General features: G+C 52.7%; 4 protein-coding genes across 4 annotated transcripts; 3 read left to right on the forward strand and 1 right to left on the reverse strand.

Moving 5' to 3' along the window:
* Positions 1-1,252: 1,252 nt before the first annotated feature.
* UV8b_04131 (uncharacterized protein) lies at positions 1,253-2,385 on the forward strand (the record flags this gene model as incomplete). Its single annotated transcript, XM_043141629.1, has 2 exons — positions 1,253-1,854; positions 1,947-2,385. The coding sequence occupies 2 exons, from the start codon at positions 1,253-1,255 to the stop codon at positions 2,383-2,385; spliced, it is 1,041 nt and encodes a 346-aa protein (XP_042997563.1).
* A 476-nt stretch (positions 2,386-2,861) lies between these two features.
* On the forward strand, positions 2,862-4,157 carry UV8b_04132 (uncharacterized protein; the record flags this gene model as incomplete). Its single annotated transcript, XM_043141630.1, has 3 exons — positions 2,862-3,388; positions 3,502-3,970; positions 4,104-4,157. The coding sequence occupies 3 exons, from the start codon at positions 2,862-2,864 to the stop codon at positions 4,155-4,157; spliced, it is 1,050 nt and encodes a 349-aa protein (XP_042997564.1).
* Positions 4,158-4,956: 799 nt separating this feature from the next.
* On the reverse strand, positions 4,957-6,897 carry UV8b_04133 (uncharacterized protein; the record flags this gene model as incomplete). Its single annotated transcript, XM_043141631.1, has 1 exon — positions 4,957-6,897. One exon carries the CDS (start codon positions 6,895-6,897, stop codon positions 4,957-4,959), a length of 1,941 nt encoding a protein of 646 aa, XP_042997565.1.
* Positions 6,898-16,316: 9,419 nt separating this feature from the next.
* Positions 16,317-16,570, forward strand: UV8b_04134 (uncharacterized protein; the record flags this gene model as incomplete). The annotated part of the gene is made up of 2 exons (XM_043141632.1): positions 16,317-16,351; positions 16,408-16,570. The coding sequence occupies 2 exons, from the start codon at positions 16,317-16,319 to the stop codon at positions 16,568-16,570; spliced, it is 198 nt and encodes a 65-aa protein (XP_042997566.1).
* Positions 16,571-19,757: the final 3,187 nt, after the last annotated feature.

A 19,757-nucleotide genomic window follows, 5' to 3' on the forward strand; every position in this document is an offset into this window, starting at 1 on the left:
GCGGAATCAGTCTCGCGGTTCTGCGGCTTCAATCGTGGAGCAGCCGCCCAAGATGAATGAGATGCAAAGGAGCGCAATGGGTCGAAAAAGACGACGCTTTCGGGGTTTCCGAGGACCGCAAAAGAAGGTGCAACACAAAAGAAAAAATCGAGGTCGATTCGGGTACCGAGGAAAGGGTAATAGAAAATATTCACAAGCCCCGGGAGCTACGGGGAGAGAAACGAGCAACACCCCTAGGCTGGGGACTCTGCTGTGAAGAAAGTTGAAAGAAGAAGGACTGTGGCCGCAGGGGAAACAACAAAACGAAGTAGGCAGAAGCCGAAAAGTGCGCGTTGACCAAAACAGACAGGTATGTACTTGGTACCTACTGGAGGTAGATCGTGCCGTCGTGGGTGCAGAGGCTTGATTGGCGTTCAAGGAAGGCGCCAGACAGCAGGCCAGGCCAGGCGACTGGAGGGAAAGAGAGAAGAAGAGCCAGCCAGCATGCACCGCCCGGGAAACGCGCGCCGTGTTGTGTTTTGAGCACTCCAGACAAGCACAAGCACTACGGGTTTCGAGTTTTTGCAGCTTGCGAGGGTGGTTATTGCGTCGGTACCATTCCGGTGTTTTTGTTTTGGTTTCTTTTGTTTTGATTTTTTTTTTCCTCCTCCCGTCTATAGTCGCACGACTCGTGCCGCATGTACACGATAGGTACTTCTAATCTGGGCGCCCACCAGTGTCGGGAGACCTGGTACATATCTGACGCATTATAGACGCCTCGTTGTGGGGCTCGCTCAAACAACAAAGCAGGCGGAGGGGCGCTATGATTGGACGGGAAAGGATATGTCAGATGAGAGACCCAGCACTACTCACTACTTCGACATAGCAGCAACTGCCATTACAGGCTTGGGCTACAGGTACATAGTGCGTCAGTAGCTGTGCCTACCTTCCTCCTAGTTCTAGGTACCTACCCTACTCTGTTGAGCCACACGATGACTGCCAGTTTGTTGACTGTTTCAGCCAATCCAAGGCCACCTCAACACGGCCAATTCTATCGGGTTATTGGGATTTGCTTGCTTGATTAGTCATGTGGCCTTGCGGTTTCCTTGCATGTGACCATTGACGATATGAAAGACACCAGACTGGATCCACCGCCATTAGTCAGCCTTAGCCTCCAGGCCTGAAGCGTGAGGCTTGGCGGGCGGTCTTGAAATCGCCTGGGGATCGACACCAACCGACTGGGAACCTTGAAGCGCACCAACCTCTCCCGGCGATGGATAGAAACGAGACTGTGTCAGAATCGAAAGTCGCAGCGCCGGTTGCTTTGTTTAAGAAACGAGGTTGCAAAGGAAAAACAAACTTGAGGAAACGACCGGCCACGCCGCCACCTGCGCACAGCGACAGCGACAGCGGCAGCGTCGACTATTCGTCGTCTGAGAATAATTCTGGCAGGCGTGTGAAGCGTCGAAAGAAAGCCGCCGCAGTGGTCGCGGCCTCTTCCAAAGACGCATCATTCGGAAACAAAGATCTGGAGGCGACGGTTTTCACCGCCAACCGAAATGTGCCCATTTCCAGCTCAAACGACGCCACCAGACAGAGCAACTGGCACGATGAGGACGCAGCAGAAGATGCTCGCTCCGGCAAAGTTCCGTCTTCATCATCGCGCTCAGCGCCGACTCAACCGCAAACCGAAGGCACCTACAAAGGCTTGGCCAACCAAACGTCCTTTATCCGAAAGAACCCCGATGCGCCGCAGCGCAAAGTCGGTCCGATCAAAGCGCCTACCAGTATTCGAACCATCACCGTGACCGATTTTGCCCCTGACGTATGCAAGGACTATAAGAAGACGGGTTTCTGTGGTTTCGGCGACAATTGGTAGGTGCTTGTACCGGTAAAGGGGCTCTTCTCAAAGACCTGACGCTAACTTGTGTCTGTCTTCCTTTTTTTTTTTTTGCCTTTTTTTCTAGCAAATACCTGCATAGCCGCGAAGATTACAAGCATGGATGGCAGCTCGACAGAGAATGGGACAATGTGACAAAGGGCAAAACCAACCTGGGTGGCACAGTCGTTGCCAGTGCAAATCGCAAGAATCTTGACGGCGACGACGAGGATGACGAGGATGACGCGATGCTTCAAAACATACCATTCCTGTGCATCATATGCGAGGACTCGTACAAGTCGCCAATAATTACCCGATGCGGTCATTACTTTTGTGAGGCGTGTGCGTTGAAACGGTATCGAAAGCAGCCCACGTGTGCGGCGTGCGGAGCAGGAACCAACGGCGTGTTCAACTCGGCGAAGCGACTGAACAAGCTGTTGGAGAAGAAGCGTGAGCGAGAGGAGCAAAGGAGGCGCGCAGCTTCTGAGGCGGGCGAAGGCGCAAGCCATACAGATGGCGGCGAGTAGGGTCTCCTGGCCAGCCAGCCTTTCCTCGAGGGGGCTATCGACAGATTATGCACCTGCCACCTTGCTCGAGCCTTGGAGGTACCTGGGCATGTGGATTAATTCAACTGGATAATGCTGATAGGTGATCCGGGGACGTTCACTGATGACCTGCCTATGTTATCGTGACATTTCCAAGCTGCTTCTCATCCAATCACGTCGCGAATTTCCCCAGTCCACCAAGCGATCCCTCCCCTGCTCCCCTCCCCACCCACCGGGACCTCGTGACCTGCCTTTCTTCCTTCGACTGCCCCTCATAGGTCACCAGGGCAGCGTCATTGTCGCCGCCGTCCTTCGTCACTTGCCCAAGATCCTGCGTCTCGATTACTACAGCACGAAATCCATCCATCAATCCTCAATCCCCCTTTACATCCTCTTGTGCACAGAGCACGGCAGAAAGCAGCAAGCAGCGTCTTCGGTTTTCGCCGTGCCCATTCACCATGAACTATATCCGGTCCACCGTCAACACCCTGCGGGACCGGTACACGCCCGTCTCCCACGACTCTACCTTCCGGCAAACCGGCCAAGTGACGCCGGAGGAATTCGTCGCGGCCGGCGACTACCTCGTCTACAAGTTTCCCACATGGTCGTGGGGCGACGCCGACTCGGAGAACCGGCGGGTGAGCTATCTGCCGCCGGGAAAGCAGTATCTGGTCACGCGAAACGTCCCGTGCCATCGAAGGCTCAACGACGACTTTGCTGGCGACGCGGGGCATGAGGAGGCCCTCGTCAACGATGGCGACGACTTCAAGACTGCCGGTCATGGATCCGCCGACGACGACGGGTGGCTGCGAACCGGGGGCCTGGCTAGCTCCCAGTCCCTGAAGGCGAGACATGTGCAGACGGTTGATGATGCAGGAAACGTGGCATATACAACGGGGTTTGAGGAGGATGACATTCCCGATATGGAGGACGAGGATGACGAGGACGCAATCATTCCAGACACGGGCGCCGAATCCAAAAACAGGTATGCAACTCCGGACGCACCCGTTCCTCCTGTAGGAGGCATACATGCGCATACATACGTATTTCCTCACTGCCGTCCGACATCATGACGCTAACGCCTCCTGCTTCTGCCAGCGGACGACGAACATACACTCTCTACATCATGTACTCGCCATACTACCGCACTCCCCGTCTCTATCTGTCAGGGTACCTCCCCAACGGCCAGCCGCTCCCCCCACAAAGCATGATGGACGACATTGTCGGCGACTACAAGGACAAGACCGTCACCCTTGAAGATTTTCCCTTTTTCGCCAACAACATCAAGATGGCCAGCGTCCATCCGTGCAAACATGCCTCCGTCATGAAGACCTTGCTTGATCGCGCGGACGCCGCTCTCCGCATTCGCAGGGATAAGCTGAGAGCCGGCAGAGCTCTGGGAAGCGACCCCGGCATGATGGGGCTGGAGGACGAAGTAGCAAAGTTGGATGTCAAGAGCGCCCAGGAGGCGGCTGACAAGGACGAGTGGGAGGAGGTCAAAGGCGCCGAAATTGACGAGCACGAGGTGGCCATACGAGTGGATCAGTATTTGATTGTCTTTCTCAAGGTTGGTCCGTCTCAAAACGCGCCGCTTGCACGACTTCGCATTGCAACCTTTTTGTTTTCCTCTTCTTCTTCTGTATCTTTTTTTTTTCGGAGCGCCCCGTTGCTGAATCCGCGTACTGATGCTCCATCTGCAGTTCATGGCCAGCGTCACGCCCGGTATCGAGCACGACTTCACGATGGGCGTTTGAGTCACCATCAATCGACACGAGAATCACGAGGCTTGGCCGCTGGGCGTTGGGCGTTGGGCGTTGGAACCGCGGGAATTTCCATCGAGGACGCCTATTCTTCACAGGGTAGAGGAGATTGAATCCATCACGGCGCAACCACATGTATGCGGAATCTGTCGGGTATGCAATGGGTGTCTTGAGGCGCAATTGACAGCAAAAACCCCCAATTCATGTAGGCATGTAGGGGTCACTCTTCATCATGGCTTGACTGGCTAGGCCTAATTCATAGTTGGTTTAATTCATGGTTGGCTTCTACTTGACGCAGCGTCTCGTGGAAAGACTGGTTGAAGCTCCATGTCCACCGTCCTTGAACACTCTGTGAAGCGGGTGCGCAACATGTCTGATTTGACGGCGGAAAGGGCTCAAAGATGGCCAAGGAAACGCGCCATGGCTGCTCAAGAACCAAGCCGGCCTGAGTATCCCACCTGAAATCAGCATGTCTCTCTCAATTGACATTGTCCGTCAGTACAACTGCCATTTCTCGTCCAAGTTTCGAATCGCCGCTAAATGACCTGATGCTGCTGAATCACATAATATTGACCCGCCAAATAAAGGGCTAAGCATGCAAATAAAACAAAAAAAAATTGAACCAAAAGCCAATGGTGGGGGTATATGGTGTGAAAATGCTTAGTAGAAAAATGGCAGAATGGACAAGGTTGTTGTTGGGGGGAGGGGGGGGGGATGAGAAAAATCTGAAAAAAAGAGGGGGAGAATATTGATAGAAGACAAAAACTCCGCCGTCTGATTATGAAATCTGCGTCTAGGTGCTGCCAAATGGCGCCCCGAAATTACACGTCGACTTGAACTTGAGCGGTACGTCAGGTTCAACGGCAGGCTTGCCACCATCCGAGTCAGGACTGGCATCCTCTGGATCGGGCCCATTTGCCGCTCGAGGGCTGTTTGCATCCAGCATGCTCTGGGAGACGGCAGCTTCTGGCGATTGGAGAACCTTGGGCAGCGCTCCTTTGCCCCGACTGATGGGGTCCAACCTCTGATTGACCTGTGCCCAGAATATCTCGTCCTGGGCGGGGATGTTCTTGATCATGAGAGGTCCCTTGAGGGCAACATCATCTGCTGGCTCTAGGTAGGCTTCGGTTCCTCGATCATGCCCGCCATCGGGGTTGTGCCCGTCTGGGAGGTTCTTCAGGCTTTCCGAGAGCCGTGTTTCGCCGTTGGCATCATGACCATCAGGGGTGTAGGCCCGCTCTTCCGCAGGATTATTTGATGGCCAAGCGGCTACCGGAGTGTCTTCCTGGCTTCGGGCCGCGGCAGAACCGCTTCCGGTAGCGGTCATGGTCGGGAATAGAGAGAGGGAGTGGTTTGGCGTGTGCCCAGCATGCATCGTCAAACGCCGAGATTCGTCGGTAGCGAGAATGTGTTTTGTCTGCTCCTGGCTTTTCGAAATGGCGAGAGGAGTAAGACCTGACCGGCGTCGATCGCCCCGGACCCTATCCCTGGAGAGCACGTCCGACTTCCGCCTCGCTTGATCAGCACCGTAGTTTGTCCCGGGTGGTTTGCTCCGAGGAGAGGTTGCAAGTTTTGGGTTTCTGTCTGTTGTGGCCCGTGGCTCAAAGGTTGGCTTGCGGACTGCGTTTATTTTGAGAGGAACACCTTCAAGTTTGGGATCGATTTCTTGAATGTCAATGACTGGAACGTCGCCATTCGTGTCTGGCGGCGACGGAAGGAGAAAATCTGCACAAGCCGATTGCTGCGGTTCTGTACGGGGGCTCAACAACATCGACAACACGGGATGATCTGCCGTGGGAGCTGCGAGAGGAGAGGTGGATGGGCTGCCGGTTCGCTTTGCAAAGTGCGGTCGTCTTGATGCGCCATCGAGCCCGGGCGGTAGGGACATGGCAGCCGAGTTGCCGCTGGCACCTCGTCCCAAAGTTCTTTGAGGGGGGGATGACTTGTTCCAGCTTCGCCCTCCACCTCCACCGTGACTTTGGAAACAGCTGTGAAAGGATGACAGACCAGGAACAGGAGCGCTGTGAGAGGCAATGGCCCTCAAGACGGCGTTCTCTCCTTCAAGGCGTTGTATTCGTTGATGCAGACCACGGACCAAACGTGACATGTCAGTCTTCTCCCTGAGCCATTCCTGGCTCATGTCGTCGATGACTGCTTGTTGGTCACGGCACAGTTCCTCAGCTCGTCGCCTAAGAGCGTCCAGATTGGTCCGCTGGAATATCGAACTCTCGGCCAGAGATGAGCGGCCACCTATTCCGCGGGAAACTACAGCATCGGCAGACACGGACCTGGCCAAGGACGCTCCGCCAATATCCCAGCTTGCAGGCGGAGACGGCGAAGGTGCGTTGGGATGAAAGTAGCGGCCAGAGCTTGCCTTGAAACCAACGGCACACGCACAGGTGGGAAGTGAAAGCGAGTCGGGCAGATAAACGGTCGACGGCGCATGCAGCAGCGACTGCCGCAAGGGGAAATCATGGTGCGCAGAGTCGCCAGTGTCGGAATTGTTCGTCGACGGGCTCTGGATGCTTGTGTCATGCGCCGTTCTAGAATCCGGTGCCGCCTGTCGCACGGGGACCTGGCTACAGAGGCTGGTCGCCCCCCCAGACAGGGCCATTGATGGCTTCGGACGGAAAGTGTCGAGACCTGAATGCGAGGCGAACCCTCCTATAGGACCGTTGGTGGGAATATCAATGGCACCCGACGGAAGGAATGAATCTGAGGACAGCTTGGTCATGGCTAGGAAGCGCCAATCTCAGAGCTCCCGTAGCAACAGAGAACTTGGGCAGGTCACGACTCCCATCCCATGAAGGGTTTGTTTTGGATGCGACAATTGGGGGGATGACGGGGCTGGATATGAAATTATGGAATAGCGACGAGACAGAGAGAAGCAACTGTTCGAGCGAGTCGGTGCCCACAGATGAGATGGGACAGAATTACCCGACAAACTTGGGTCTGAGGCGCTAGAGCCACCCGCCCGAAGGACCTGGGGGCAAAAGTGGTCGTGGCTGGCTGAGAAGGGCTGTATTCCTGCTGAGTCGAGTCGAGCTGGAAAGCAAAGATTCGGTGTTTTGCGTCTCACCGAATATCGGGGGGGCACGAGAATGTGCAAGGACCAAAAAAGTAGCGACACGGTGGGGAGGGGGGGGGGGGGGGGGAGAAGATCGAAAGAGCTCTCGTCGACCTTGGTGGTGTATCGACAGGTGTTGCGTTTGGTTCGCGGATCAAGAGTCGGGTCGGCAAGTTCTGAGACAAGTGCGGCTAGACGATGGGTTTAGGCGACGGCTGAAGTCAGAAGAGCGTTGTTCAATCGTGCATGCATGCATGCATGCATCCAGGAAGTCGGGGTTGCCGATGCACGAAGCCCGTGTGGCAGCTTTGTTGAAGTATGGAGCAGGCGGGTGACTCGGAGGAGAAAATGGGGGAGGGGGGGGGGACAAAGAGAAGAAGAGAAGAAAAAAGAAAGAAAGGAGGAGGGGGTAATGTTGGCCCGGGTGAGCAATCAGAAATGATGACCGCCTTTTCGGGTCATACCGTGAGGCATCCGTAAGTTGACGAAAAAGATATCGAGAGGGGGCCATTCAATGTCAAGTTCCAGCAGACCCCGGGACCCTTAAAAGCGCCGACGAGACATTGCAGGGGCCGGGGACTCGGGCAGGACTTTGACTTTGGGCAGGGCTAACTCACCCAGGCAGGACTCAGGGGCGGGCCACGCGCGACCTTCCAGCCAGCCTCGTTCTTCAAAGTAACTCGGCCGTACTTTATGCATCCAATGCGCGTAGCACGCAGAGAGGTCTGTAGGTACCTACCTCTGATGGCAGATGTCACTGAGAGTGTAAAGGCTTTGATGAGGCCGGCCACCAGAGAAATGCCATGCACTGTACTCCGTACTGTCACCCGCACTCCGAATATGCACATGTCATCAGGTACCCAAGGTACCCAAGGTACATGTAATGTTCCAATGCTCCGGAAAAGTCAGATGCTGGACAGCAGCAACTCGCACCTGCCTTGCCTCTCACCTGCCTCTCACCCGCCTCTCACCTGCCGCACCTGCCGCACCTGCCTCGGCACAGAGAGAGGCAAGTACATACCAGACCCAAGGCACGCGGCAAGTAGGGCCTAGCTTCCGCCTGGCGGTACCCAAGGCCCAATGGGCCTGTATTTGGCCCACGAGCCCAGCCATGGCCCGTGGCCAGTCCCGACTCCCCAGCGTTAGCGCCAGGGTTTCTTTCCCTGCCTATGTGCCAACCAACAATCTTCACGATGCTCAAATCACGCCGCTAGCCAAAGCCGCCAACACCGCCAACACCGCCAAACCCTTCCATCGGGTCGCCTCGCAGCACTGCTACCTCAAAGAAACCGGGCGCAAATTGGCTCTGTCTCTCTCTTGACTTGATCATGTCGATTCCAAACAGAACCGCCCATGCCGGAATTGGAAATGCCCGTGTTCTCGAAACCCACATCCGCCGATGCTTTGTCCAATATGCATGCATGGCCGACTCGTTGCCGCCAGTCAGAGCCATCACAGCTTCCCATGCCCGGTCGGTGACGGGAATCTCCAGGGGAGATGGTCCCTGAAGCCGGGGCCAAGCAATCCCGGTGGCAGAAACGGGCCCCTAGCCGGGGGGTTCCAGAGATCAACTTACCCCTACTCCGTACGTGCCAACGAGTCGCGACCCGTCACTATGCCTCGGACCGTCAGCCCGGTGCATGATGCCTGGGAAATCGACGAATCATATTGCACGCGGTGTTTGGTGCCAAGATGAACCAACTAGTGATCCGTGCCTTTTCATACTGCAAAGGAGACTAGGCAGAAGAAACAAGTCAACAAAAAAAAAGAGCAGACGATCTTGACAAGGAGTGCCCAATAATCACCCTCGACAGCTTGTCTTTTGCTCTGTCGTGGCCGAGTCTGATTAGAAAGAAGAAAAATACCGGGTTTAAAAAGAGAGACCCGGCGACCCATGGCCCCTTTTTTGGCAGAAACCCAACGTGCAAATGGTAGCTATTCCTCCTGGCCAGCTACCCGACAGGTTGCTGAGCTGGCATTGCATTTTGCTAAGCGCGGACAATAACCGTGATCATCACGATCATCACACCAGACCGTATTTCCCCCATTGAGGCAAGGGATCCTCACACCTTTGTGTTCAATGCCCGCCTTTCCCACTCTTCAACATACCCCTAATCTGGGCGGTGAGGGTCATTTAATGGGTCATACACTTCGTATCCCGATGACAGGCCCGCCGATCTGCCTAATTTGAGCGGCAAGCAAAACCCTTGGCTCGATTGGGCATCCAACAACGATTTACTTTTCTTGCCGCTCAAGACGCCCTATTTTGCCGCAATAGATTGGGAATATCATGTCGAGAGAGAGGGGGCCGGGCAGGGGTAAATCTCGCAGTTGGGGTAGACTGTGTCGCCTGCTAACCAGTCATACATGTGTCATGAGGGCATGACGTTGTTGGATTGTTCGAGGTCAAAGACAGGGCTCGACATGCCGACCACGTGGGCCACCATGATGTAGAAGCAGTCTGATATTCGTGTTTTCATAGAACGCAAAGACCTGAAAAGCGTAGAAGACTGCAGTTTCAGACTGCTTCCGTACGTGATCGAAGTAAGTATTCCACGTGAATTCGCGCTTGGAGACGATTAGAAAGAATAGAAGAAAAAGAATCTACATTGAGACGGGTTCTTGTCATAGGAAAGTCGTACTCTCATCCAGAAGAAGTCAAGACCACCCGGTGAAATGATGAACAAGACAGCAACCACTCTACACTCGAGGGGAAATCTCCTAGGCAAAAGATGGCCAGCCGCCGTCGTCGGATGCTGTTCTCAGGAAAAACTTGACCTATTCCCAATACTGCGGGAAACAAGTCGGCTTCGTCACAGCCCACGATGCCCACAATCTGATTGTCCTGCGGCATGATATTGCCTCGCAGCGCCATCCCGTACGTACCGCCGCGTCATATGCGCTAGGCATGACAGCAGGCAGCGCTCGGATTCGCTCTCGTCCATCGATGCCGCGAAAAATATTAAGAGTAACACATCCTCGCGTTGCGGAATCGTACCCCCCGCTACAGGCACCGGCTAATCGAGATGGGGTTTGCACCCGTCGCACGGTGCCCAGTATACTCCGGAAGCTGTGCGGCTAGGCTGCGCGAGGGGTCATGAATGGCCACACTTAAGAGAGAGTTTGGCCTTGGACGTGAAACATTTGGAGCAGGTTAATCCTACCAGGCTGTACGCCGTCCGTTGACAGCATGCGAGGATCCGGAAGACCCCCTGAGGGTGAGTGGCGACGGGTAGCGAGCGCCTCGGGTTTCTTAGAGAGATAAGGTTTTTCCGGACTTTACTACCGTCTTGTCGGCAGTGAGAGACGGTCCGGCCTGAAATGAATCGTAATCTCTATAAAACATGGTTTCTTCTGCCATAAAGAGAGGCGGTTAAAATCCCTCACCAAAGTAGCAAATTCTCTTTTCAACCCGTGGGATGAATTTCTCTTTTTTCCTGCCTTTGATTGGGGAAAAAAAAAGGAAAAAAATAAGGAAAAAAAAGAGGAGAAAGAGAAAGAAGGAGAATAGTCGAAACAGCGCATATCTCAAAAGCGAGCAAAGATGTGTGATCTGGTGGCTTGACCCAATGTTGAACGTTGACTGAGGTTTTGGAACCACAGACCTCGCAGGACGACGAGGGTTTCACGATGAGAATATCTCTCAACGTCGGTGCTGTGATTTCACAGATGGATTGCAATGTGATCTTGAGTCGACGTGCTTCGTTAAACCGTGGAGTATTATGGGGGCCAGGCTGCGAAAAAAAAAGAATCATATAATCCGCTCCTTTTGGGGATCCCCACTAAGCGATCGTGTTTCAAAAGAAAGAAAAAAGTCCTCGATTCGCTCCGTGGGCCGTGCTTGTCACAGTGTATGTTATTTGGTTGCAATTCGGGTTGGCCTTCCTCCCATTCTCCGCGCCACTGTCTCTCGCATGTTCCACCCTTCTTCTCATCCAACCGATGCGACGAAAAACTCATTTGTACAGAGACGCAGCAGCGTTGGTGTCTTGCCGGCCCAGTTGATGCGACTGACCTCACGCATTACCCATAACTGGCAACTTGTCTTCCAGTCGAAATGCAAGAACTCGAAAGCCATGGGAGGAGGCCATTCCCGTTGCTGCACATCGCCGCATGACAAATCGGTGGAATGATTTATGTCGAGAATACCACTTTGGCAATTTCACCTGTCATGTGTCGACATTGATGGACGGCTGACATTGTTACCATCGGGGCCCAGGATTTCCCCCGTTTCTTGGACAAGGCATTGGAAAAGAAAGACAAGAGAATGAAAAGAAAAAAGAAAAAAAAAAGAAGAAGAAGAAAACAGCCAGCCCTAGTCCAACACGCGAGCTGAACTCGGCTTGCTGATGTGTTGCTTGGTGCTTGTAGTACTGTAAGAAAAACAAATCCATCGAAAAACTCTTACTTCTCACGCTTTATCAAGTTCCACCAGGTGGGAGCAGGTGTATCGCTTATGCCCCGCCAAGAAATTTACATCTGCTGTGCCTCCTTGTCTTGCAGGCATCTCAGGGTCTTGGAGCTCTAGGTTCACGTCGAAATGCTCCTCATCTCGCGCGTAGAATTCGGGGAAAGCTTTGGGCAGCCTTTCTGGTAGTGCCGTCACCATATTCTGCCTAAGGAACGTGCCAAGGCAATTGCCGCCCCCGGATATGACGCAAGGATACCTGGTAACTAACCGGTCGGCAAATGAGATATTGATCTTACTGGAGGCGGCCTGGTAGTGGACCGCTTTTCGATGGTTTCGGCTAATACTGGCATGTTTCAACGCTAGTGACGCATATAAAGGTAGCTGAGGGATGTAACCCTTTCGCCGTCCTAGTTTATGTAAATTCCGGCATCTGTTTATAAGCTTCTTGATGCCAGCGAATCCTCAATCACATGCAAACCGGGCTTTCGAGCTGATAATTAGACACTATAAGCATACTGTAACGAATAAAATAAGTAGAAGCCGAAACCAGTGCATCTTGGTAATGTAAAGACAATATTGACACCCAGTACCTGGGCCTGGTCAGCGGTAGTCATTCCTCCAATACACGTAGCGAGGTCCAGTTCCAAGTTGAGGTAAAGTGGACATGGGGCCATTTTCATTTCAACCTGGTCAGGATGAAAGGAGTATGCCGACCCGGCCTTGCTCAAGTTTTGACCTTGCTGCGCTCGAAGGGTGCTGACAGCAACCCCAATCGGGTCGCACGATGCAAGGGAGAAGGGAAGGGGGGGCGCGAGCGAAGGGGGGCGGAGGCAAACGGTTGGTGCTTCCGATACCGAATAAGCATAAATCCGGTTGTTCTGTAAACAGAAAAGGCCGCTGTTGGACATGGCGACAGACGTACTCCGGCCTGATTACCCAGGAGCGGGCCGACTTACGTGGCCAGCGAGACAGCAAAACGCCACTTGACGAGTTTGATCTGCGAACTTTATCGGGTTGCATCCACACCAAGTTTTGTTCCTTGTTTCTACTTGAAACGCCAAGCTTTTGCATTCGGGTCCGACATGATGGCTGAGCACTGGGCCGAAGGGGGGTTGTTGGGGAAGGGGTGGGATCCGGGGAATGCGGAGGCAAGTTGTTTGTATCCGTCGCCCGGATGCGGTAAAGGCGCAAGCAGGTAATTTCTCCTGGATGTGGGAAGTCACCAACCAGGACACAGTATAATCATGAATGCCGCTCCTTGGGGTCCGTCAGCTGCGATGTGGGTTAGGGCGATGGCGCAGTGTGATTGGGTTCTCTGCGCAAGATCTTTTTTTTTTTTTTTTTTCAATTTTTCCTCGCAACATCACCATCTCAAGGTGGCAGTAGGAAATACTACCCCCCCTGATTGAATCCGTAGGGGGCTTGATCGATTGATTCCCTTACCGGAACCACAGTATGGTCGAGGGCTTCAAGCATGATGAGCGCTTTTGCTTTTGGCTACGGACCCAAGAGGCTCCGAAAGAAATGGCAAGTCTTGGGATAGGGAGCCTCGACTCCCGAGCCTAAATCGTGTCAGCGGAAAATGTCTCATCTCAACAGGCATCATCTGCTCCGTAGTGTGCGTAGTACGTACATACTACATGACTTTCGCTATTCCTAAGCCCGCTGGTGACATTGCATCGTCATGCCGCGCGGTCCCCAGGGGCCAAAGCCAACGCAATGCAGGCAGTCAAGTCAGTCAGTCAGTCAGTCAGTCAGTCAGTCAGTCAGTAACCGGCCGACAACACGATCCGCGTGCTCGCTCTTGCCTTCCCCAGTACGTCTGATGGCTTACTTCCCCAATACGTCTGATCGCTTGCTTCATGGCCTATCGCTAGAACCGACTGGACAGACACTGAATAGCCTGGCTGCTCACGTAAGCACATGTTGTGCGCTTGCGTGTCCAACATTTGCGTCGAAATAGCTGAGGGAGGGCGTGTGATGAAAAGGGGGAAAAACGGAAATTGGCTCAGTCGCGTCGCCTTTGACTCTTGGCTGCCTCGCTGCCTACCTACCTGTGCCTACTCCGTAGACTTCTGACCAATGACACCAACAAGTGCCGGCTTGGGCAGATTGCAGTTGAGTCAGTTTACTTGGCCCTCTACCTAGGTAGAGTCGAGTACCGTGCACTGAGGCGTATGGTACCAGACCTTAGAGGAGGCCGGTAGGTCAGGCGCCTTGTACCTGGTATCCCAGGAAATTATAGGCTTGGCACTTCCCGTAATGCTGGTGCTGGTGCATCCGCAACTTTTGCTCTACAGAAGGAGGCAGTACTCTTTTTTCAAGTCTTGCATACCCCAAGGCACCTCCCCGGTACCTGGCAGGATGCAAGCCGCCTGCCTCCCAGCGTGATGTCATTCGAAGCTGTTTCCGCCTCCTTTTTTTTTTTTTTTTTTTTTTTCCAATTCTGGTTCTCGGTGACAGATAAGGTTAGCACGCCCTAAACAGGCAACGGAATCGATCCAAAACCCGCGGCGGCGTCGACAAGATATGTCTCAGACCTTGACAGACAAGTCTATTTCAATGAGGCATTGAATCATGACGATCAGTCCGTCAGGAGAGACAGTTTACGTGGCCGTGGCCGCCCATAACATTTGTGGTTGGGTGATTCAAGCCGCATGAGACATTGACATCCTATTGATGCCATGCAGCGCCTGTTCGTGCGGGTGACCTCGCTCTGGCTGAGACTTGTCTAGCACTTTAAAAGTCCGTACTCGGTACTCCGTGCTCCAAGGCCTGGCAAGATTTACCGGCAAAAAGCGACTTCTGGTTTCTGTCATCGCCTATCCTCTTCCTCTCCTCCTATGTTTCCACTGGGACTGGTTCGCCTAGGGTCAACTGGTCTGGGTCTGGGAGACTGGCCGGCTACGGGGCATAGGCTAGGCCGCTAGGGTAGGGCATCAGATTGAAGGGGGTCAATGCCAGTCTTGGCAAATCCTTCAAGACATGCATGACCAAAACTCGGTCGCGTCGCTGTCGTCTGCGTCGAATAATGTCCAACATTTCGGGTCCGACCTGTGCGGAGCAGCCCGCTCCATACTGTGGTGGTGGTGGTGGTCATGGTGGTGGTGTAGTGATAGGGAATCGGCTGACTCGCCAATTAGCTTGGCTATTGGCCGTTGAGGGCATTCGTGATCGTTTCCACTCGGCCGTTAGAGTGAGTGCATCTCGAGATAGAGCCGACTCTGTTTCCAGCAAGTTGAGCGTTGCATACAGAGAGAGCCCGCCATTCCTACAAAGGCTGAAACCACGACTGTTGACAAGGGTTTGACTTACCAGAAGGGACTCTCTCTTGAGTAAAGGGGTCTGGTGTTCTTTATGCAGAAGCCATGATGGGGATGGAGAGCTACGAGCCTGGACGTCTCTTGTGTCTCTTGTGAACCGTTTCTCGTAGTGTACGCCGTGGGTCTTCTCTTTAGTCCTCGTCTCCCTTTATTTCATTTTCCCGTAGGATGCCGTGTAGGAACAGCAAAGTATACTGGATCTATTCGAAAAGGGGCCCAGCGCCTGCGGCTGAACGACCGCGTCTGCGACCAACAAGTTAGTTACCTAGTTGGCAGCCACATCGCAATTGAAAGGGATCACCTCGGACAAATTACAGGAGGCACCTGGCGATCAGTCAAAACTCAAAAAAAAAAAAAAAAAAAAAAAAAAAAACTAGTGCAAGCACGGACTGGACCGTAGAACAACCCGAGGTGGGTGGGTTGGCTTTCCAAGACCTTCAGCAATGACCCATGGCTTCTTTCTTCCGTTTTTAGGAGACTACATATCAACCGACCTATGCCCCCCCCTAGTCATTCGACTCCCCCATAATAACTTAACAGACCTGACCAATGCTCTTTCCTAATATAGAGATACGCTAATAAATAGTAGTAGATCCTTTAATCTATAGTAGCCACTAGACTATAAAGTATCTTTATATATATTTTTCTATAGTGAGTGACTTCCCTTATATTTTTACTAGGCATCCCTACCTAAGAACCTAATATTAAAAGTAGATAAAAGTACCTTTATATAGACTTTTGTATCGAAAGTGACTTCCTTTCTTTTATTAGGTAGGTAGGTACCTAGGTCCTTAGGTACTATACGTAGAAAAAGTACCTTTATATATATTTTTCTATATAAAGTGACTTCTTATATTTCTACTAAGTACCTAGGTACCTAGTATCTAGGTACTAGGGATAGAAAGAGAGGTTCCTTTATATATATATTTCTAAAGAAAGTGACTTCTTTAATATTCTTACTAGGTACCCCTTACGTAAGAACCTAATAAAACAGTGGAGAAAGTACTTCTCCCTATATATTTCTAAAGAAAGTGACTTCTTTAATTTCTTTTACTAGGTACCCCTACCTAAGAACCTAGTAAAATATCAGAGAAAGTACTTCTCCATATAGTTTTCTATACAAAGTGACCTGACCCACTATTCCCTAATAAACCAATTATATTAAGAGTATAGCCCACAGCAATGGTCAGGTCAGTTAAGTTATTATGGGGGAGTCGGATGACAAGGGGGGGACACAGGTCGGTTGACCTGTACCCTCCGTTTTTAGTCCCCCGGGTCGAGAGAGATGCAGCACGAAGTCCAAATCCACCCGGTACCGAGCCGTCTGTTTCCGTTTCGTAAAACAGCCGACGATGGGCCATGGCCTGGGGATGCGTCGATGGAAATTGTGACGGGGGCAGATCTGACGATGCGGACTGAAGCAAACCTGAACCACGCACGCAGTCCGCCAAGAACCGAACCGGCAGCTGCCCTCGGTGCTCACAATGCGCTCGGCCAAAGACAAACTGTCGAACCGCAGCTGCTGGCGTGGCGGATGGGAAATCGCGCCAAGAATCGTGCCAAGACCTGCATGTCACCAAAGGACTGTCCGGATGCTGAAGCGTAAGAGAATGAGACTCAATGAGAAGGGGCAGCGCAGCCCACATAGGTAGTTCTCTGCCTCCCTGGCGTCTAATTTCGGCACGGGGTTGCGTACTATGGGGTACGGGGTACGGGGTACGGGGCACGGGGTACGGGTACAACAAACGCAAGGCAAGGCGCGCGAAATGCACCCCGGTGCCCCCGGTTTCGCTTCCCGGACGAGGCACGAGCTCGTGCATGCACATTGACCTACTACCTACCTAGGTACCCAGGTAGGAGCTAGGAGGTATGCAATGTATAGTAAGTTATCATCGCAAGACATTAATTAGGCGCTTTCCAAAAAAGGCTGGCATTTTCTGGCTAGCACCGAGTCCGATGGCGGTGGAATTACAGAGTTTTAAGAGTCTTGTGGTGAACTAATATTGCGCGTGTCTCTGTGGACGCAGGTACCTACACATGAGTTTGGAGTTGGAGGTACGGAGCACATGGCACTGGAAAACCTTCTGCAATTCGGTCAGCAGATTTTGAAAACCCAAACAACAAGAAAAGCAAAACTGTCGAGGTAAATGCTGAAAATCCCACATGGCAGATTGAATCCGGCTAATGCGGAGGGGGGCGGCAATTTTACATTAATTCGTACAGATTTCGGCATTTTGCTTTTCCTTGTACCTTTTTCTCTCTTGTCCTCTGGAATTTTTTTTTGTTTTTCTGGTTTCTTTCGCTTTACTTCTGGTTTCTTTCGCTTTACTTCTGAACTCTGTAGTCGGGGGTGCTTTGCTTCAGGCGATTTCACTGCCTAGGTACCTTAGGTACCTTACCTATCTTCTAGGGGGGTACGCAGTACACCTGAGATGTATTGACGCTTCGTGCATCCGTCAATGTTGATTCATGATGGAAATGAGCTAGTTCAGCCTCCACGAGTGCCCGCGCTGTACCACCACTCACTACCTACCTACCTACCTGGGGCATGGGGCTCAGGAACCTTAGTAAGTACGTACCTACCTTAGGGGGAGGTAGGCTCGAACTAAGCTAATCGCACACCTCTCACAGTTCCTACAATGCCATTGCTGACGTCCTGCACTGTAAGAACATACACGGTCTCCTAGCATGGTTGGATGACATCGGATATCGCCCTCTGGTGCGCCTGGTTGGGGCAAACGACTAGTACCGCTTACTAATGCATGCCTCTTCTACGGAGTCACGTGGGAGATCGGAACACCACACGGTGGCATACATTTGAACTTGACTTCACACTTGCTTGACCTGGCCTGCTCTGGCATGCCAAGCCCGCCAAGCCCCGCCAAGCCCCGCCAAGCCCGGACAAACCCTGCCAAACCCTGCCAAGCCCTGCCTTTGTTCACCTTTGGCCTGGTCAAGTGGGTCAAGCAGGCTCCTGTTGAGGAGAACTTGTCCAACAAGGCACTAACGACCCGGCCGAAAAGGCGGCTGCGATAACCCATCGCAACTCACGCACCTGCAGTCAACATGTCTCAAATCGGTATGGGCGGGACAAACCAGGAGTTGGGGCGCTAATGCCAAGCAAGCATCATCACGCAGCCGCTCGCTCCTGCCTGCCCTGCCTGGCCTTTTGCCATGTCTGCTAAATCTACCGTCGCCACTTGCGTCCCAGGATGGAGATACCTTTTTGCTATTAATGCCTCTCTGCCCTCCCATGTTTTAATCTCACCCTCGCCAAAGCTTGTAGCTTATCCTGAAGTCGGAACCCATCTTTTTATGTCGACACTGCTGGATTGAGTCCGTTTGACCCCTATCAACCTCATTTCCGTGTCCTAGCTCAGCAGGCCCCCCCTTATTTTCTTTCTTTCCTTTTTTTTTCTTCCCATTTTATTCCTTTTGATCCTTTTTCATCTTTTTCTCCTCCTCCTTGTGCAGTTGTGCAAACTGTCGCTCGGCCTTGATCGACCACCCTTCTGACTGACCACTCGCCTGACTGACCGGCCACCTCTTGTCTCTTTCACCTGCTCGAAATCGCACCAGTCACTTGAGCGACGGCATTCTTGGCTGTGTTTGATGGTCACCAACCTCGAAATTGCGGCCAAGGAACCCAGCAAGCAAGTCATTCGCCCATAGCATCCAGCGCCTTGCTCCGTTGGCAACCGAAACGCTCAGGAGTGACCCTCACGCTGTTGTCGACAGTGCCCACTGCCCAGGCTCGTCGGTTATTGTTGGACCAGCTTCAATTTCCCTCCAACTCGTTCCGGCGAAATTTCATCCTCGGTGTTGGAGTTTTTTCAACTTCCGTCTTCCCCCAACCCTTTTCCGACACTATTGGGGCAAATCCCAAGTTCCGCGCATGTTATCTGCACGGCCGGGACGACGGCATCTCCCACAGGCCAAGACCAGCAAGAACCTCTTCCACTCTGCAAGAAACGAAAGGTCCGGAAAACCTAGCGTCTCCGCATCGGTGCACTCGCCGGCTTCTTAGTGGCTCGACCCGTGCAAGCCATCACATGGTGCCATCCACCCCTCTTTTTATTGTTAGATCTGGTCAAGTTGACATTGTGGCGCCTCTTGGTGGCCCACGGCCCATTGGTTCCATTTGGCTTCTAGCAGCGCCTTCCCACCCTCCGGCGTGTACCGATATTCCGTCAGCTCAAGGTTGCAGAAAGGGTCGTCCGCTCCCGAGCCTGCAACCTGCAGTCTGACTTGACTAGCGGATACCGAATACTGGCCCGGACTTTTTTTCCTGGAAAGTTTTTGTTGGAGAGTCGCGCTCGAGTGGCGACCGCCCAGGTTGCGTGCGTCTGGTCGCTTTCCACCCATCCTCATGTCTCCCAACAACCCGGAAAAAAAAAGAGAAAATTTGTGGCCCATGACCACCACCATGACCATCTCCCTGGCTCACGCTTCTCCATGGGCCTCGTCATCATTGGACACCAAGGATATGCGACGAACACTGTCTTCTCTGACTGTCGATGGTGAGTACGATTTTGCACCTCGGCTACTCTAGTCTTGCCGCTTATTTCCCGCCGTCCGCCTCTGCCCTTCCTTTTTATTTTCCTCTTTATTCCTCTCTTTTTCTCTTTTTCTTTTTTTTTTTCCATCTTTCCCCCCCTCCTCTTTTTCTTCCTTCAGTCTCTACATCTTCCCTTGCCATTCACTTCTGCCTCGCATTTTCATTTTCATTTCGACTCTCGACGGCCGAGGGGCCATTCAAAAAGGAGGGAGGGCCCCTGCAGCTTACCCCAAAC

The sequence above is a fragment of the Ustilaginoidea virens genome, chromosome 3 (assembly GCF_000687475.1).
Source record: "Ustilaginoidea virens chromosome 3, complete sequence".
In the NCBI taxonomy this organism is placed as follows: domain Eukaryota; kingdom Fungi; phylum Ascomycota; class Sordariomycetes; order Hypocreales; family Clavicipitaceae; genus Ustilaginoidea; species Ustilaginoidea virens.